The sequence below is a fragment of the Saccoglossus kowalevskii genome, chromosome 10, assembly GCF_978046115.1.
Source record: "Saccoglossus kowalevskii chromosome 10, keSacKowa6.1, whole genome shotgun sequence".
Taxonomy (NCBI): Eukaryota; Metazoa; Hemichordata; class Enteropneusta; family Harrimaniidae; genus Saccoglossus; species Saccoglossus kowalevskii.
Window position 1 is genome coordinate 13,697,064 of NC_140650.1, and position 19,527 is coordinate 13,716,590.

Below are 19,527 nucleotides of genomic sequence, written 5' to 3' on the forward strand. Positions count from 1 at the left end.
TCAAAATCAGAAATCATATAAGGCAGACCTTAGATATTTAATATTTGATTTATATAAAACGAAAATTCTAATTATTATTTTGGTGGAAAAGCAGCATTAGCTTTTTTAAACACAGTGATAACAGCTCATTGTCAAAACACAATATTTTCATTCACGTTAATGGTCAAATATACATTGTATACTTGAATTGGCATTAGGTGATAGAAAGATTGAATTTTTCCAAAAATGTAACATGAATAAGAATGATTATGTTATTTAAAAAACGCTATTTACTAAAATAATTAGTATCACTTTTGTCTGACTTATGCAGTTTGAAGAAGAAATAAATGGTCTAGACGATGATGACATATGGGAGAAAATCAAACAAATTGATGATTATAGGTAGGAATTGATTCTATTAAATATCGCCAATTTTTATTCACACACTTAATGTACCATTCATAACTATGTACATTCTTATATCAAAAACTATGCGGTATATTTCATTATTTTAGGTATTATACATGCATTGGTTTAGCCTGCTTGACTTTACTCATTGTAATATTCAACATTGTTGGTATGGCAATGGGTACGTGTGGGACAAAGAAATCGGCACACCCTATGGAGAGAACTAGATTATCAAATGCAGGAGGAAATACACTGGTTGCGTAAGTTGTATTAGCAATGTCTAAATTTTTTCGTCATTATGAACAGCAGTTATGCTGTGAACATAGAGTTAGCAGTATCCTTGAATACAGCCTGATTCTGTGTTTGGTGATCACATAATTTCAAGGTTGACTCATTTGGTGTCTTGCTATATTTTTTTTTCACCATGCATGCCTGTTATTACTCGTGCGTATAACAAGATGTCACAGTGATGTTACTTTCACGTCCGATCTTTATAAATGTGTCTCACTTCTAATGTTAAACTTTTACCTTTTCCAGTGGCGCTGCATTCTCTTTTTTCTTTTCTTGGTTGCTGGTTTTGCTGGTGATGATTATGTTCTTTGCACTTGGTAATATTGCTCAACTGTGTGAACCACTGAATACATTGGAACTATTTGAAGAGGTTTGTAAAAAAATTTTTTACTCAAACAATCAACATCAGTATATGATATTGGTGTATATATTCATTCTACATCATGTCATAAAATATACAGGTGTTTTAGTTTGGTGGTCTGACTCATAATGCTCAATCGGTGACCATTTTGTTTTAATTAATGCTGTTCCAGAACAATACAAACTCATTTGACAAGCAGATACAAGATGACAGAACGCCAATCATTTTAATGTTTATGATAACTTTTGATGAAGTAAGGGTATCTCAACACAATATTCCCTTCTCACTGATCAACATTGAGCTATAAAAAAAGCAAATCAAATTGTTTGATCTTTGTGGCAGACACTAGATCCGTGCATTTCATACAATGAGCAGGATATTACACTAAACTGAAAATCACCTGTTGTCTTTGGTGCAAAATTATCATACATTTTGTACCCAAATGTAAATGTCATACATAGGAAGTGTAATTTACCATGATCTGTTATTTCTACAATAGACAATAGATCAACCTGGACTAATAACAGATGGGTACTGGTTGGGTGATACTCTTTATCCTGATGAGAACTCTAACTTGACTGTATCTGGTCTCCTTGAGGACTGTGGACGAGATGAACCTTTGTATGATGCATTACAATTAGTACATTTCTTCAATGTGAGTGAACTGACCGAATATAAAGAGGTAAGTCTTGTCAAGTTGCTTGTTTGACAGTCGGAACATTGGTTGTGACTGCTTAATAGGTGTGATTACTTAGATGAGTATCAGTACTGTAAAATGACTAATTTTCACTGGGTTTAAATTTCGCTGATTTACCATTTCAGAAATGTTCAGTGCGTTTTAAATTAGCGCAATCTCCAGTCAGCAAAATAAGCCAAATTAAAACCCAGTGAAAAATTAACCCCTTTACAGTATTTGCTCTAATTAAGGTTCAGTTTAGTGTTGTTACAACTATAGTTACTAGTTTTTTAGCTCCGCTGTCGACTTTGTCGAGCGAAGCTTATCATATGAGTGATTGTCTGTCGTTGTTGTCTGTCGTCGTCGTCCGTGTCAATGTTTTACTTTTTCGACTTCTTCTTGAAAACTACAAGCCTGAATGCTTTGATACTTGGTGTATATGTACCTTGGGTAGACCTCTCTTAGGTTTGTTCATTTCATGTTGATATCTTCAATTCTCTAATTTTGGTGAATATTTTTGTTATTTTTGGTAAAAAGTGATATTTTCGACTTCTTGTTAAAAACCGCAAGTGCAATTGCTTTGATACTACATATATAGGTACTACATGTGGACCTTTCTCAGATTTGTTCATTTTGTAATGATATCTTTAATTCTCTAATTTTGGTGAATATTGTTGTAATTTTTGGTAAAAAGTGATATTTAGGGGCCCAAGCCCTTAGGGCGTGGCCCCTATTCTTATTGACCGTTTTTTTAGGGGCCCAAGCCCGAAGGGCTAGGTCCCTATTATTATCGTTCGGTTTTTTCTTCTTTCTTTCTTTCTTTCTTTCTTCGTTCTTCCGTATCTTTTTTTGTCAAGCCGCTGAACAGAATGGTCTGATAATGCTCTATACTGATAGTCCCTAATGTGAACTGGTGCAACATGCTTTCAGAATTTTGATTGGCCAATTAGTTTGGCAGCCATATTGGATTGAAATAAAACCGGAAGTGGCTGTTTGACCACTTTCTGAGGGTCTAGGCATCTAGATTTATTTAGGGAATATAGTACAACTCATGTGTAATAAATATCAGCAATAAAAACTTTAGCGGTCACGTGACTTTTCCCGTCATTTTGTTTTTCCTAAAAACAGCAAAAAACACTTTAAAATCTTCTTCTTCAGAACCGCTGAGTAAAATGTTCTCATATTTAGTACTCAGCTTCCACATATAGTGCAGATTTAGATTTGAGAAATTCATTATGATTGGTCACGTGGTTTGGCCGCCATTTTGGGTTTCTTCTAAACAGGAAGTAGTTTTTTACTCATGCCACACTTGAGGGATTATTTTCAATATTGCTGTATGGCATCTCTATATCAATCTCTTTCAGAAACCTAAAAAAGATTTCAGATCAGTCATATGGTTTGGATGCCATCTTGGATTTTAAGGAAAATTGACCAAAAGTTTGGGCATTTGTTTCTCAGAGGTGATTCAACCAATCTACTAGATGTTTGCATATTTACCATGCCTGGCCTTAGCTCCATATGAGAAAAATAATATTATTTTGATCAGTCACATGGTTTGGCCGCCATCTTGAATTTTGTGAAAATAGAAATTATGCAACTATATGTTTTATATTAGTCTGATTTCTTTCAAATTTTGTAAGTGCATTTGTGTCATCAGATGCATCATTTTGCCCCAATAGCACACTGCTAGGCCACGTGGCTGGGCACCCATGGGGTGGGGGCTTCTAACCTTATTAATATGCATAACTGTTATAACTCGAGCACTGTTGTAGTTAAGAAGATGAATCCTGTGTTATGAGAACGTTGAAAAAGAGATTTGATTAAAATAACAGATGACCATATATGGTCATGTGAGCTCATTAATATGCATAACTGTTATATCTTAAACGCTGTTGCAGTTAGGAAGATGAATCTAGTGTTATTATGGCAACATTGAACAAGACATTTGATTAAAATAACAGATGACCATATATGGTCATGTGAACTCATTAATATGCGTAATCGTTATATCTCAAACACTGTTGCAGGTAGGATGATGAATCCTGTTTTATTATGATAACGTTGAGCAAGAGGTTTAATTAAAATAACAGTTGACCATATATGGTCATGCAAGGTCATTAATATGCATAAGCACATACCTCATTATCTTTTTAAAAAAAACATATCTCGATAACCGTAACCAGGTAAATACATGGAAACTTACCTTAATGGCAATCCAGTGACGTCATTATTTATGGAATATACATGTTTGTGTGATAGCTTGGGGACCCTGTGACGCTGCTTGCAGCTTTAATTTCGACTTCTTGTTAAAAACCGCAAGTCCAATTGCTTTGATACTACATATATAGGTACTACATGTGAACCTCTCTCAGATTTGTTCATTTCGTGATGATATCTTCAATTCTCTAATTTTGATGAATATTTTTGTAATTTTTGGTATAAAGTGATATTTTCGACTTCTTGTTAAAAACCAATAGTTCAATTGCTTTGATATTAAATATATAGATACTACATGTAGACCTTTCTCAGATTTGTTCATTTCGTGATGATATCTTCAATTCTCTAATTTTGGTGAATATTTTTGTCATTTTTGGTAAAAAGTGATATTTTCGACTTCTTGTTAAAAACTGCAAGTCCGATTGCTTTGATATTACATATATAGATATCTCAGCCAACAGGCTGCTTGTCTATATACTGATACTAAAACCTGATACTAAAACTGCTTGTTTAAAATATCTGAAATCTTTCAAAAACAATATTGTTTGTGATTGATGGGGGGTGGTGGTGAAAATCAACACTATATCAGATTCCTTTAACCATTTTACATTACAGAACTGCATCATCGTTTTGTATTTTCAGTATTCTATGTTGTTTCATTTTTAGGAACTCGGTATTGAGGAGAAATTGGATTCTATTGACATCAACTTGGAGGATATTGATATATTCACCACTGATATGGAGAAAGCTTTACGAGATTTCCAAGATGCTTTGAATGACACATCATTTACTGATTTTACTGATGAGGTGAATATAAAACCTGGCAAAATTGTCCTCACTTGTATGGGTTTTTTCAGTAAGTTCTATGTTAATGAATGGGCTGGACATAATTTCACATTGGTAACATTCTGTGTAGAAATTAAAACAAGTTCCCAGTGTCAATCCATCCAAATGTTCGTACTAAAAAACACCTATCATGTCAAAACTTGGTCTGTGTGTGATAATTCTTCATTTCTGTGGAAATAAAACAATACATGTACCATTATTATAGATAACCATACCCTTGACATGTGAGTTGATAGTACCATGATCATTATTGTCCAAATTTATTCAAATATTAATGGAACTGAAATTTGATCTGAAACATTTCTTACTCTTCTTTCTCAATGTTCTTCCCTTGATCAGGAATAGCTTGCTACTTTTATTAAACCCATTTGCACAGAGATCTGTTGAGTTGTGAAGAAATTCTATACATATATTTATTTATTTGAGTGTGATGTTTTGGGACTACTTTATTGCATGCATCAGAATACATTTTGTACATACTTTTGTAATGGTGTTATATGTCGCCTTATCACCCGAATGTATGGATGTGTTCCTGATTCAACACATAAGAGAGAATGACAGATTCTGATGACTGTGCTTCCCGGATCATAAGCCCCAGGGCTTGAACATTTAAAATTGGGAAAATAGAGGTAATGAATATTCAGTGGTTAATCAATGTATTTATTGTCCACTCCACAGTTGAGTAATAATGTAACTAATGTGGATTTAACAGAATATGCTGATACTATTGACAATCTAGCTGCAAATATCTCAGATGATGTAAGTAATATTTTGCTACTGTTTCTAAGTTCATTTGTTTGAATATTTTTATTTTTTATTTATCATATATACTGTTATAATAACTTTTGAAGAAAATTAATAATTTCTAATGAGTTTTATTGTTATTTTACATGTTCATGTAGATTTAATTTAGCGTATTTTAAACTCAGTGAATAATTAATGCATTTACAATATAAATTTCCATAGTAAACAGTAATGCATTTATGTAGTTCACTGTGATGGGAAGATTCTTTTCTGTATTCATTGTGTTTCTCCTTTTCATCACTAGGCAACTCGATGGGCCCTTACAAATGATTCTCAAGAGCTCCGAAGGATCGACAAAGAGTTGGTAGAACCCATGGAAGATGCTGCTGTGAGTGGATTATTTGTTACTATTGTAATGTACTCAAATCCTAAATTTACCCTCTAAAGCGAAACTCATGGAAATTCATTACTTTTTTGTCTAATGATAAAATAATACACAATAAAACTAACATAAGGTTATCATTTGATTTGACTCATACAAGTGAAGGAATATCCTGATATGATAAATGCTACTATCATTCAGGTGTACCGGTACTTACTTTGATCTCTATATTTTCTATATTTCTATATGATAAAATAATACACAATAAAACTAACATAAGGTTATCATTTGATTTGACTCATACAAGTGAAGGAATATCCTGATATGATAAATGCTACTATCATTCAGGTGTACCGGTACTTACTTTGATCTCTATATTTTCAATGTATTTATTACAACTTCTCATTATTTTCATCTTAAGGACCATCTTGTTGTACAGTTGACTGCACTAGAGAAAATAAATGATGAAATACAATCCAGTATTGATGTAATAATTGTTGAAGCCCAGGCAGCCGAGGATCAGATAAATTCAAATGATACTGAGGAGATTCTTGTCAACACTACTCACTTATATGCTGAAGAATTACTTCTAGTTACAGATGATTACGTGAATTACGCTGTCACACAGGTAAGATTCTTGTCAGCACTACTCACTTATATGCTGAAGAATTACTTCTAGTTACAGATGATTACGTGAATTACGCTGTCACACAGGTAAGATTCTTGTCAGCACTACTCACTTATATGCTGAAGAATTACTTCTAGTTACAGATGATTACGTGAATTATGCTGTCACGCAGGTAAGATTCTTGTCAACACTACTCACTTATATGCAGGAGTAGACTTTAATACCAATTCACTGATTAAGAATGGATTCTTAGTTGAAGGTTCACAATCCTACCCTACACTATCAAATTAATAAAACTAGTTTACTGCTACAAATAATGCTAATATTGAGGTATTATACATTGCAGACAGCTGTATAATTGAAGGAATGTTTGTTAGAAATGTAATTGAAGTAAAACCACAATAACTAGCAATATTTGTTTAATTTAGATATTGAACAAAATTCTAATGTCTAAATAACTTTTATTTAAAATTTCATCCTTTTGAGTGCTGAATATTTTTTCTGCCCAAAATTTAGTCATACATTTTCACATCATTTGTCATCATCATCATCAGTTCAGATGTTGTTTTTAGGTTTTGATCAAAAGGTTTGTCTTGTCAACATTTCAGGTGGAGAGAAGTTGTCTGTATAAAATAGCTTTGTACATGCTCAAAAGATTCAAGTGTATATTCTGGCCATGAAGAAATTACAATGAATATGATCAATTCTGTAGTTGTAATAGTAAATATCTCATTCAGGGATTTTTTTGAATTAACCAGACTTTTCTCTGTTTCTCAACAGATTACAGAGGAAGTAGCTCGTTGTTTGCCTGTAAGAACTATATATGATTCAGCTGTGGTTATACTATGTAATTATTCTATTGATGCTCTGGTAAGTTGTTTAGTAGTGAAATCTCTCAGAAAATCCTAAAAGTGTACAAGCAGTTAATGCTTACATTACCAATTTGTAATAATACACTTATGGATTTAGCTTCTATCTGGGTATGGAAATATTAAAAATATCAGTCGTGTACTCAGGACATACCGGGGTAGGTCATAGATGTCATCCTTGTACATAGAATAAGTCTCTAAATCTCCTACATGCAACTAGACCCCACATGAACAGAGTACGGTTGGTAGGTTTGTGTGGGAAAAAGTGGGATGTATAATTTATGCATCCTTGAGACAAACATTGTAATAGGAAATCACATAAAACAATCACTTGTATTCAAGCCATTTATGTTATAGATACACTAATATTAACTTTATATTCTTTACTAGAATTTAATATGGTTCACTCTTGGATGGTGTGTATTCTTCTATGTGCCAAGTATTATATATGGTGTAAAGCTAGCCAAATACTATCGTATCATGCATAAAGAATATCCTAAAAACAAGAAAGAAAAAAAGAAGGCCAAGAAAAACCAAACAGATAGTGTTGCCATGAAAGACATGAACAGTGATGCTGACACTGCAGATGGTTTAGGTGATAGATCTATAGCATTTTCTTTTCCTTCTACTAATCTTGTTAATAATGACCATTTCAGAAATGTTCCTGAGAATTCAATTTTAGTTGGAAAACGAGGTAAAAGGTATAAAATAGTGTATGTCCCAGAAGATGAGTTTACTAATAGCTCTTATGTTCCAGTTTTATATGAGGCAGAATGTTGAGCTGTCGGCCAAATGGTGATTCCATGAAAGTTAAATTTCAACATTGTTTAGCCAAAACATGTAAAAGAGCATCCAATTCAGTTGAAAATTGGCTGTAGCATTTTGTAGCATCATGTTCACTTCCAAGTGTTTTTGGAGATCAAGTGGTGTCTGGGCAGGATAGTTGTTTGTCTTGAAAAGAAGAATCATCATGCATTTATTTGAAATGGCAGGATACAGGGGGAAATGCCTTGATTCAGAGATGGAATTATTATTGAAATATATGAACTGTATATTTTCAAGGGCCAGTTCATAATTAGATATCGTGAAATTATTACATATAACATTTACATTTTGTTAAATAGTAAAATGCCTATAAAATTAGGATTTACTTGATTTAGCAAGTCTTATTTAGCATCAAGATAAGTACAGAAACTATACAAATTGCATTTATATTAAGTGCCTTGGATTTGTGTTTCCTCATAGAGCTTGCCAACTTGAGTAAGCTTCACACAGGTTAAAAATGTATATAATTATATATTTATCATAAGCAAATGCAGCAGGCTGCATGTTTTTGCTCACAATTGTGGTGATTGTAGTGTTTGAAGTTGCGAAGTGTGAACAATTTACTTTCATAATTGAGCTATTCAATGGATTGCATTGAAATTCCTTTGTGATATGCTGGACACTTTAAGTGCCATCCCTGGGATAAGAAAAAAAAGGCCTTTATTCATATTGATACATGGAGGTTACTTTGTTTTGATATGCTTTTGTTAGACTATGCACAGATGTACATAAATTACTAGCTAGAGTACAAATTACAGCACTGTAACCTTATTAAAGGCTGGTTCTTCCCATTAAGGTTGATTCATTCATGTATTTTTGGTATCACTATTAGCACTACTAACATTGTTTCATTTCTTGTGATGTGATTCTTGTGATTGGTACAGAATATTCATGCTGCCATGACTTTATTTTCATTCTCAACTCGTGAATCCATTTTCCATACCACACACATACATGTGCACACACATACAAATGGTGAGTGTTCACATGTTGGTAGAAGTTATTTGGTGATAGAGAACTGTTCTGGTTAAAGCATCTTTTCCAATGGTCTGAGCATGTCTGTCATGATTTGTGCAGTAGTTCCTTGCAACATGTGCTCGCAGTTGTCTTCTCTTAACCTATCAGAGCAACCTTGTCTGAAACAATTTGTTGTACGATAATAAGTTATGTTATTGGTATTACCAGGTAGTGTATATTATCGTGTTGGTTTGGGGCAAGTTGCTTTCTGTTTAGTTAGATTTGACAGAGTTGTATCTGGTGAGTTGATTCTGGTGGAAGCTATGGATGGACAGAAATGATTACATTGCTTTTTGAATGAAATCAACTGTGTCCCTGTTATATGGGAAGATCTACAACTTGGCTGTATAATAATACAATTAGTAAACATTTCACCAGTCAGCTTATAAAATATACTTTGTAATTGCTGCTTTTTTCATTGTCATTTTTTCTTTTTTTCAATTTTACTTCATCAGCAATATCTTAGCTTTAGTTAACAAACATTGTAACAAAAAAAAAAAATACAAGTTCATGCTATTTCTGTTTTTATTTTAATGGTACTTATACACATCATTCCATATTCTTGTTTCTTTGGTATTTGCCAATAATTCTGTAACATTTTTTTTTTTTTGAAAAATACAATAATATTAATCCTTAAAGAACATGTACTATATTTTCATCTTCATTAATTTTTCAAATAAAACCATACTTCCATACCAATATTCAGTGAGTTTGTTGTGATTATCCAATGTAATACAACACATGTGCTATTGTGAAACCTTTCTTATTCTATCCAAATTACAATTAACATGGATAATTACACTGCTTTTTAAATTTTAACTAATGAGTTAAACATAGAATTGCTTGCTTTACTTTATTTTTTAAAATTATTTTGATTTTAAATAAGCGTAATTATTTGTATTTTTTTAAACTAGGCTATAAATTAATTACTATTGCTTTTCTATCTCTGTATTGCTTCTTGGAACTCTTGGTTGCTTTCTTACTCATGGTTTTAGGTTGTCTTTCTGTTTTAAGAGCTATATTTGTAATTTGTCTTGCACTTGATCTACCAGTTGTTATTTGCATTGTCAGTTTTGTGTGATGCCCAGTTAATGTCTTTGGTTGTGCTAGGTCTAAGAAAACTGTAGGTACATTGTTTTTATCATATACACCACATGTTTTATTTTTTTTCTGCTCTTCAATATCAATACACAAACCTTGAAGTATACCAACTTCTGTGAATGGAAATCTAAAATACAATATGAATACAAAAGTTAATTTCATTATATCAAAGGCACATTTCTGTGGGTGGTACAAGTGTTGCGCTAACAACTATTAAATGCAAACACTGTCTAAACTGATTTCTAATTTTGCCTGTATGTGATAATTCACTTTTATTTATTCTAAGCACTACTAACTTATGGTAAAACTGCCAGCACATAATTGAAAGTCTGTTTTCTTTTCTGGTGTCTTGCTTTGTGCTTTCACATAGACATTGTTGCTTCCTTCCTTGTCTTTTAATACCGGTATGGTATGTATGTGTGTTTGTTTATTCTACATGTACATTGCCACAAACAACGCTAAGTGTGCAATTTATAAAGTACTCCATGTTTTGCGATTGGCTGATTTGCAAAATAATTTAAATTTAGATATCAGTGATTGCATTGTGATATGTGTAAAAGATGCATACACTGACCAAAATCAACACTTGAAATTGGAGTGACATGTGAAATGCGTTCACATATGAACTGTAGCCCAAACCCACATACTAGTAAGCAAATAACACCGAATAAACGGCAAGGTAAAGACTATGTCTAATTATAGTAAATACGTACTGCGTGCGTGACTCGAACCGGCGCTCGCGTACGGCACCTAATCGCCTAGCTTCACGCCACTACACGTCTTCCCCTCGGCCACCGGGCATCCCCAATAAAGGATGCTTAATAACCGAGCTTATTACGTGCAGAGAACGTGAAACCCGTCCACGCGATACGCGCCACACAGCATGGCCAGAATGCGGCAAAGGCCTTCAGATCTGGCTGTAGTAGGATGGTGAAAGTAATGGTACAGCATTTTAACAGTGAATAAGTACTGAGAAATAATTTTTAAACTCATAGTTGCTGTCGACATAGGAAGTAAAGTAAGCAAATAACACCGAATAAACGGCAAGGTAAAGACTATGTCTAATTATAGTAAATACGTACTGCGTGCGTGACTCGAACCGGCGCTCGCGTACGGCACCTAATCGCCTAGCTTCACGCCACTACACGTCTTCCCCTCGGCCACCGGGCATCCCCAATAAAGGATGCTTAATAACCGAGCTTATTACGTGCAGAGAACGTGAAACCCGTCCACGCGATACGCGCCACACAGCATGGCCAGAATGCGGCAAAGGCCTTCAGATCTGGCTGTAGTAGGATGGTGAAAGTAATGGTACAGCATTTTAACAGTGAATAAGTACTGAGAAATAATTTTTAAACTCATAGTTGCTGTCGACATAGGAAGTAAAGTAAGCAAATAACACCGAATAAACGGCAAGGTAAAGACTATGTCTAATTATAGTAAATACGTACTGTGTGGCGCGTATCGCGTGGACGGGTTTCACGTTCTCTGCACGTAATAAGCTCGGTTATTAAGCATCCTTTATTGGGGATGCCCGGTGGCCGAGGGGAAGACGTGTAGTGGCGTGAAGCTAGGCGATTAGGTGCCGTACGCGAGCGCCGGTTCGAGTCACGCACGCAGTACGTATTTACTATAATTAGACATAGTCTTTACCTTGCCGTTTATTCGGTGTTATTTGCTTACTTTACTTCCTATGTCGACAGCAACTATGAGTTTAAAAATTATTTCTCAGTACTTATTCACTGTTAAAATGCTGTACCATTACTTTCACCATCCTACTACAGCCAGATCTGAAGGCCTTTGCCGCATTCTGGCCATGCTGTGTGGCGCGTATCGCGTGGACGGGTTTCACGTTCTCTGCACGTAATAAGCTCGGTTATTAAGCATCCTTTATTGGGGATGCCCGGTGGCCGAGGGGAAGACGTGTAGTGGCGTGAAGCTAGGCGATTAGGTGCCGTACGCGAGCGCCGGTTCGAGTCACGCACGCAGTACGTATTTACTATAATTAGACATAGTCTTTACCTTGCCGTTTATTCGGTGTTATTTGCTTACTTTACTTCCTATGTCGACAGCAACTATGAGTTTAAAAATTATTTCTCAGTACTTATTCACTGTTAAAATGCTGTACCATTACTTTCACCATCCTACTACAGCCAGATCTGAAGGCCTTTGCCGCATTCTGGCCATGCTGTGTGGCGCGTATCGCGTGGACGGGTTTCACGTTCTCTGCACGTAATAAGCTCGGTTATTAAGCATCCTTTATTGGGGATGCCCGGTGGCCGAGGGGAAGACGTGTAGTGGCGTGAAGCTAGGCGATTAGGTGCCGTACGCGAGCGCCGGTTCGAGTCACGCACGCAGTACGTATTTACTATAATTAGACATAGTCTTTACCTTGCCGTTTATTCGGTGTTATTTGCTTACTTTACTTCCTATGTCGACAGCAACTATGAGTTTAAAAATTATTTCTCAGTACTTATTCACTGTTAAAATGCTGTACCATTACTTTCACCATCCTACTACAGCCAGATCTGAAGGCCTTTGCCGCATTCTGGCCATGCTGTGTGGCGCGTATCGCGTGGACGGGTTTCACGTTCTCTGCACGTAATAAGCTCGGTTATTAAGCATCCTTTATTGGGGATGCCCGGTGGCCGAGGGGAAGACGTGTAGTGGCGTGAAGCTAGGCGATTAGGTGCCGTACGCGAGCGCCGGTTCGAGTCACGCACGCAGTACGTATTTACTATAATTAGACATAGTCTTTACCTTGCCGTTTATTCGGTGTTATTTGCTTACTTTACTTCCTATGTCGACAGCAACTATGAGTTTAAAAATTATTTCTCAGTACTTATTCACTGTTAAAATGCTGTACCATTACTTTCACCATCCTACTACAGCCAGATCTGAAGGCCTTTGCCGCATTCTGGCCATGCTGTGTGGCGCGTATCGCGTGGACGGGTTTCACGTTCTCTGCACGTAATAAGCTCGGTTATTAAGCATCCTTTATTGGGGATGCCCGGTGGCCGAGGGGAAGACGTGTAGTGGCGTGAAGCTAGGCGATTAGGTGCCGTACGCGAGCGCCGGTTCGAGTCACGCACGCAGTACGTATTTACTATAATTAGACATAGTCTTTACCTTGCCGTTTATTCGGTGTTATTTGCTTACTTTACTTCCTATGTCGACAGCAACTATGAGTTTAAAAATTATTTCTCAGTACACATACTAGTAACGTATATTCACATGCACTCCAGTCAAAATTGTTCCCCTGCAATTGAAAGAGTTAATTACTGAAGTGCAAAATAGCCAAACGTTTTGTCATGGCATACACGACTTGTAATATAGAAACGATGAAGAATACCAGGTACTGGAAATTTTGTGTGAGAGTTGTACAGTATGACTGTGACATAACCTGTCGCTTTATTTCTCTTCATATAAACAAAAAGATTGGCTTCACAACAATGTGATATTACTTTTGCATCTGTTTAGTCTCTCTTCATTGCTGCATGTGCTATCAATGATGTGTAAATTTGCATACTTGATAATTTAGTTGAGAATGTGATATCTAGTATTAGATTGTTCACCCAGGAAAATATGGTATTCTGTACAATTATACAATATCAGCATGCATTGCAATCCAGGGAAAGACTCTCCAATATACCCCTACCCCTTACCTTAACTGTAACCCTAACCTCTAGCCTCCAGCCCCCTCCCCCAGTTCAGTTGTATATGTTCTTATGGATAACTGTATGTGTCATCTACAATTAATTTGAGGGGCAATAGAGGGTAGCGATTGGGTTAGAGTTAGGATTAGAGGTGGAAAAGTGACAAGTTATGCCATAGCTGTAATGTAACTACCTGGCTATAGTGTACACATGGCTATAGTGTACCCTTATACTATAGTCTGTTTCAGGTAAGTTTAAGATGATGTATATTGATAGAATTAAATAAATTGTAATGGGTATTTTGTAAAGTAAATTAATGTCTTGCACAGGGGGAAACATCAACCAAACTAAATTCTAACTAATATGTTGGCTGATGGTATCCCTTAATTTCCATTAATGCCGGAATGTATATGCATTAATTAAGCAAAAAAAAATTTTCAGTTCAATAAGTTCAGCAGCAAGTTGGAGAATAATTTTTCGCACAAAATTAATGTGTGTACTTCCATGTACAGTGACAGTATTGATATTATAGTCTAGTGATAAACTTTGCAACCAACTGGATTTAAAGAGCGGAATTCATATACCGGTACCAGCTTACCTGGTACTGATAACAGTACAGTAACATAGATTTTCCAAAATTGATCAGAAAATATTTCAGAATAGTGGCTCAACACGACACAGTCCAAGAATCTTAATAATTGATGGGTAAATGCTATTCATGGTATTGTTATAGAATTTTGTTGCCACTGAGCAGATCTTAAAAATGTCTATAACACATGTTTGTCACATAACTAGTCAATACATAAATAATTCAGTGTCTCATTGTTAACTGATGAACGTTCTGAAACAACTGGAAATTGCATTTTTTGATTTAATAATTTAGAGTACAAAGTCAATGATGTATATTACATTGTTATGAGGATAAATGTTCTGTTTTGGAATTTGCTTGTTCCTGCAGGGGTAGGCATTTGCATTACCACAAAATACATTGCATGCTGTAATTTGTTATGGGGGGGATACAATGGCAGGTTTTTTAATATGAGGTTATTCAAAGTATACACAAATAAAATACAGTCGGAGTATTCTCACAACACAGGGTGAAGCAATCGCGTAGTGTCTGAGTGTATACTTTGCACTTGCAATAACATTATTATACATGAACAATGATGAAAACTATTAAAAATTACTTGCTATGTACTTCTCAAAAACATCCACCGTCTTAGAAATGCTGTGTAATCAATCCATATTTGGAATTCACATTTTCTAATATGGTAGAATACAGATACTCCATGGAATACAAAAGAAAATCCAGGCACCGTAGCATATGGCATTCACAGAATAAATTGTTATACATGCGCTAAAAATAGTGGTCACTTACAATAACAGTCTGAAACTGACTAACCAGTTCTTTCACGGAATCACTCGTTTACCTTGTCATTTTTAAAAAAATTTATGATTTTGATTTTATGATCATCTCTCCATTAGCATGACTTCAAAGGAATCTTCATAATCTTAACACCAATTGCATACTATCTTATAAGTCTTTGGAAATAGCAAGCATTGACCAGTTCAATAAAATATCATGTGTACGAAGCTAGGATATTTGAAGGTTGCATACATCTCATACATATTATTAGGCATTCTGTGAATTTCCCAGATATATTCAACAATATAGCCAGAATTTTATACATTTTTTTTTTATAGTGAAGTCTGATTTTATTGTCTAATACATGTAACATTTAATTTACTGATGTTTATCCACTTTTTGTAATAACCATCCATCTGTTGCTTCTAATTTTGGGGCTTGAACTTAATGGGGCATCAAGCTTTGGTGCCCTTTCAAACATGCACCTCTTACGTATAGTATATCCTGTATGCTAATGCTGCCCTGAAATTTGATGCCTTCTTAACTCAAGTTCAAGTTCAAGCCCTGCACCTAACATTTCTATATATACTGTAAACATTTTTGCTACTATGAATGTACAAGATTTTATATTTTGCAAAAGCACTGTGACAATATTTGTTAAGAACCCCAGTCCATAATTCACTGCCAGAACAAGTAAAATTCCCAGACTTAGAAGGAATACGTGTCTCTCTTAACATGGTTCACGCTATATATCATATCTGAAATCCAGTGACATCATGTGACAACCATCAATTTGACGCATGCTGCTGGTGATTACTTTTTCTTTATTTCTTCTCTATGTGTGTTAATTATTTTTCTTTGGTTAATTTATTATTCTTATGTTGTTCCAGACACTAATCATCTTGTTGTACACGACCAACCCAATCATTATAATGGTGCTTCTAATAAAGATTACTCGGGTCATGCTAATCCACAATACATGCATGGTAGGTACAGACATTACAAACATGTGAACAAACTCTCTGATCATGTGTGTAACATGTGAACACAGTTTTTCATCATGTGAACAAACTCTCTAATCATGTGAGTAACATGTGGACACAGTTTTTCATCATGTGAACAAACTCTGATCATGTGAGCAACATGTGGACACAGTTTTTCATCATGTGACTGCCATGTGAACAAAATCTTTGATCATGTGGACACTATACATTATCTCATCATGTGACTACAACTGTCCACTAACTTTAACTTGTATTATCTTATGTGACTAAACAGCTTTAACTGCCATACTTATCAAATCTATGGTTTTCAAAAGTTATTTTTAGTTCTGTAGTTGTCCGAATGTTGGTAGATCTTTGAAACATGTGCAATCATAATTTAAAAGAAGCTCTGTGGCCAGAGTGATATGTTCACAGCTGCAGTGTATACAATTTTCAGGCTTTTGTCTCGTACTAAGTTGAGACAATTTACAGTTCATCCTCATATAAATCCTGATTCGTTTTTTGCCATCATGCTGAAAACTGCCCTCCAATCGGCAGTATACATTTAGTCTGTGTATTCATACTCATTTATAGAAAGTTGAATGCACAAGCCAGGGTTGACCAGTGGATATGCCCAAAGCAATTACCAGTATAAAAAGATTTATGAAAATTTGTAATTTTTTTTTTCAGATGATCCAATCATGGCCTACAATCACCCGATGTCTGCACGTGCAGTGCCCCCACCTCCTTACAATGGTGAGAGTCAGTTAGTGTCACCTAATAATTACTTCTAAGTTATATCCTCTACAAAAACAGATTATTTTATATCATACTCTTCTGCTTATATATGTGCTATCATGCATTCTATTTTTAAGAACATCAAGTTTTTAAGTTTCTGTTTTCCATTGTACTTAATTTACACCTTTCTTAATGTTATTACTGTTTCTTTTTTATGCTGATTCTGCTTTTCTACTTTAATTTAAAAAAAGTTATATATTTTTTTGAACGAAAAAATGTAAAAAAAAAAGCAATTTTCTACAGAAGCCATTTACATGAATTTGTGGAAGTCTTGGGAAAACAAATTTGTGATGACAATTCTTTTATGTGTGGAGAACAAAAATGAACAACAAATCTGATAATTATTCAAACCAGTTCATGTAAGACCAATAAATCTTGGTAAATTTTCATCGTAGCAAGTGTTGATATACATTAAGACACATGTCAATAAAATGTGCAATTTTTCTTCAGTTTATAAAAAAATCAAAAATGAAATTTGAAATATTTGAAATCAATTTGTGATTATATATTATGTTCAATTTGCCTTGAATTTGCTTCCATAATTATAGATTCAGAGAAATCTTCCTTTTATTTGCTGCCACATAGCTTTGCTATAATTGTAAATCCTTGACTGCATTTCAAATAATATATACTTTTAAGATGTACTTTTACATATGTGATTGAAAACTGCCTTTATTTTATGAATCGGCAGGTGATAAACTATTTTTTCAAAAATACACAGAATTCCAATTTGTGTTCATTTATCCGTTAATAATGTGTAAAATTTAGATTGCATTTTAATTCATTATGTTTAATAGTTAGTAATCGGATGTCTGAGATATGAATAATTTATTTTAGTAGCAGTAAGGGAGGTAATACCTCAGCTTTGGATGGTGCTGTCATTTTGCATTACTCGTGTCTCAGTTATATTGCTTACTGATTCCTTAGTTATGAACTTCAAATAAAAGTTTACAGGCAATAAACTAAATATCCTGAGCTAAGTTATGTACAGTTCTTGTGTTAAAAAACTGGGTACTGTTTAAAAGCAATATTAGCAAATTATCTTAAGTTTTCATCAATGGTTATTACAAAAATGTAGCTAATATCAGAATTCTGAGACTGGTACATAGCTAATATAATGTAGTTGCTTGGGTAAATTCTTTGATTATGACACAGTTTCCGAACTGTGATTATGACCTGTGTATCTTGGGACTAAAAGCTAAAATCTCCATTTGAGGTGAGCAGTTCCCAGCTCATTTTAATACCTCAGTTGTTTATTTGAATACACGTACATTCTCATGTACTGCTGTTTCTAAATATGTTTTTAATTAATACATTTACTTTAGGCTGAAATTATCTATCTTTGTTGCCTTTAATATGTATAAAATTTATTGTTTCTTTCCACACACTGTATTTGTTTTATTAGTAACGCATACAAATTTATGTTTAAATGACAGAGGTGTCAAAATACAGCATACTGTAAATGTAATTTTTGTTTTACTTTCCTTCTATCAGAGATGCGCTTCTAATAGAGCAAATACAGTATTAAGTCATAATATTATCTTAACCCTTAATGCAATTATTTTCCATTGCTTAAGCATCCTGCATCCATTTCAAAACTGGGTTATTCACCACTGTTATCACAACCATAGCAACCAATGCTATCAGGCAAGCTCTTGTATTTCATCACCATGGCAATCAATTATATTTTGTAAATTTAAAATTCATTTGGGAGCCTATTGTTGTTGTACTGTCACTACTGAATGTTTGGTTCTCAAGATAATTTAATCAGGAATTGTGACACAAGTGACTTTTTAAAAAAAAAAATGTACATTGTGATTGATAAAAAAAAACATGATTGATAAAAAAACAAAAACATTGTGAGTAAAGGGCTACTCATGTGTTGTAAAATTATTTATTTATGCAGATTTTTTGAATAATAATTAAATCCATTACAATGTACTAGTAATTAGTTTGTTGTAGCACCAGGGTTGTCTGGACTTAATTACAATTGGCAGATTTTTGTTGTTGAATGTGCTGTACTAGTTTGGTTTATCAAACCTTGTACCCATGCAATTTCAAGAGTTGGAAAGTCAGTCATTGTAAAAGTATAAGAGAGATTAATGTACAGTGGTAAGCCATAAGTTTTACTTCATCTAGAGTTTCTTTGAGTCCTTGATCTTTTCGTTCACATCATTTAAACTGTATTCTGAATAATATCATGACAGCAGCTCATCAAAATTAAGACATGTTTTCTTTTTTCTGGATTCTAGGGTGAATCCATTTTATATTCAGGAAATTGGCATTCAATATGTTAATATCTGCATGTTAGGCAGAACCATCTACAATTTGACTAGCTTAAAACACAGCATTCTAAATAAGAAAATGAATTCCCTGGTAT

The 19,527-nt window shown here is 34.4% G+C and overlaps 1 protein-coding gene across 3 annotated transcripts in view; it reads left to right on the forward strand.

The window, feature by feature from the left end:
* Nucleotides 1-19,527, forward strand: part of LOC100329053 (prominin-like protein) — a 65,153-nt gene that overhangs the window by 38,389 nt on the left and 7,237 nt on the right. For 2 of the 3 annotated variants that reach the window (XM_085504274.1, XM_085504275.1), the window contains exons 11-22: nt 311-381; nt 495-647; nt 925-1,048; nt 1,539-1,721; nt 4,599-4,739; nt 5,457-5,537; nt 5,827-5,910; nt 6,326-6,532; nt 7,313-7,402; nt 7,792-7,996; nt 16,257-16,352; nt 17,040-17,105. In XM_085504274.1, the coding sequence (XP_085360400.1) occupies nt 311-381; nt 495-647; nt 925-1,048; nt 1,539-1,721; nt 4,599-4,739; nt 5,457-5,537; nt 5,827-5,910; nt 6,326-6,532; nt 7,313-7,402; nt 7,792-7,996; nt 16,257-16,352; nt 17,040-17,105 (1,501 nt within the window). The remainder of the gene's footprint in view (nt 1-310; nt 382-494; nt 648-924; nt 1,049-1,538; nt 1,722-4,598; nt 4,740-5,456; nt 5,538-5,826; nt 5,911-6,325; nt 6,533-7,312; nt 7,403-7,791; nt 7,997-16,256; nt 16,353-17,039; nt 17,106-19,527) is intronic. The other variant, XM_085504276.1, reaches the window with a different exon arrangement.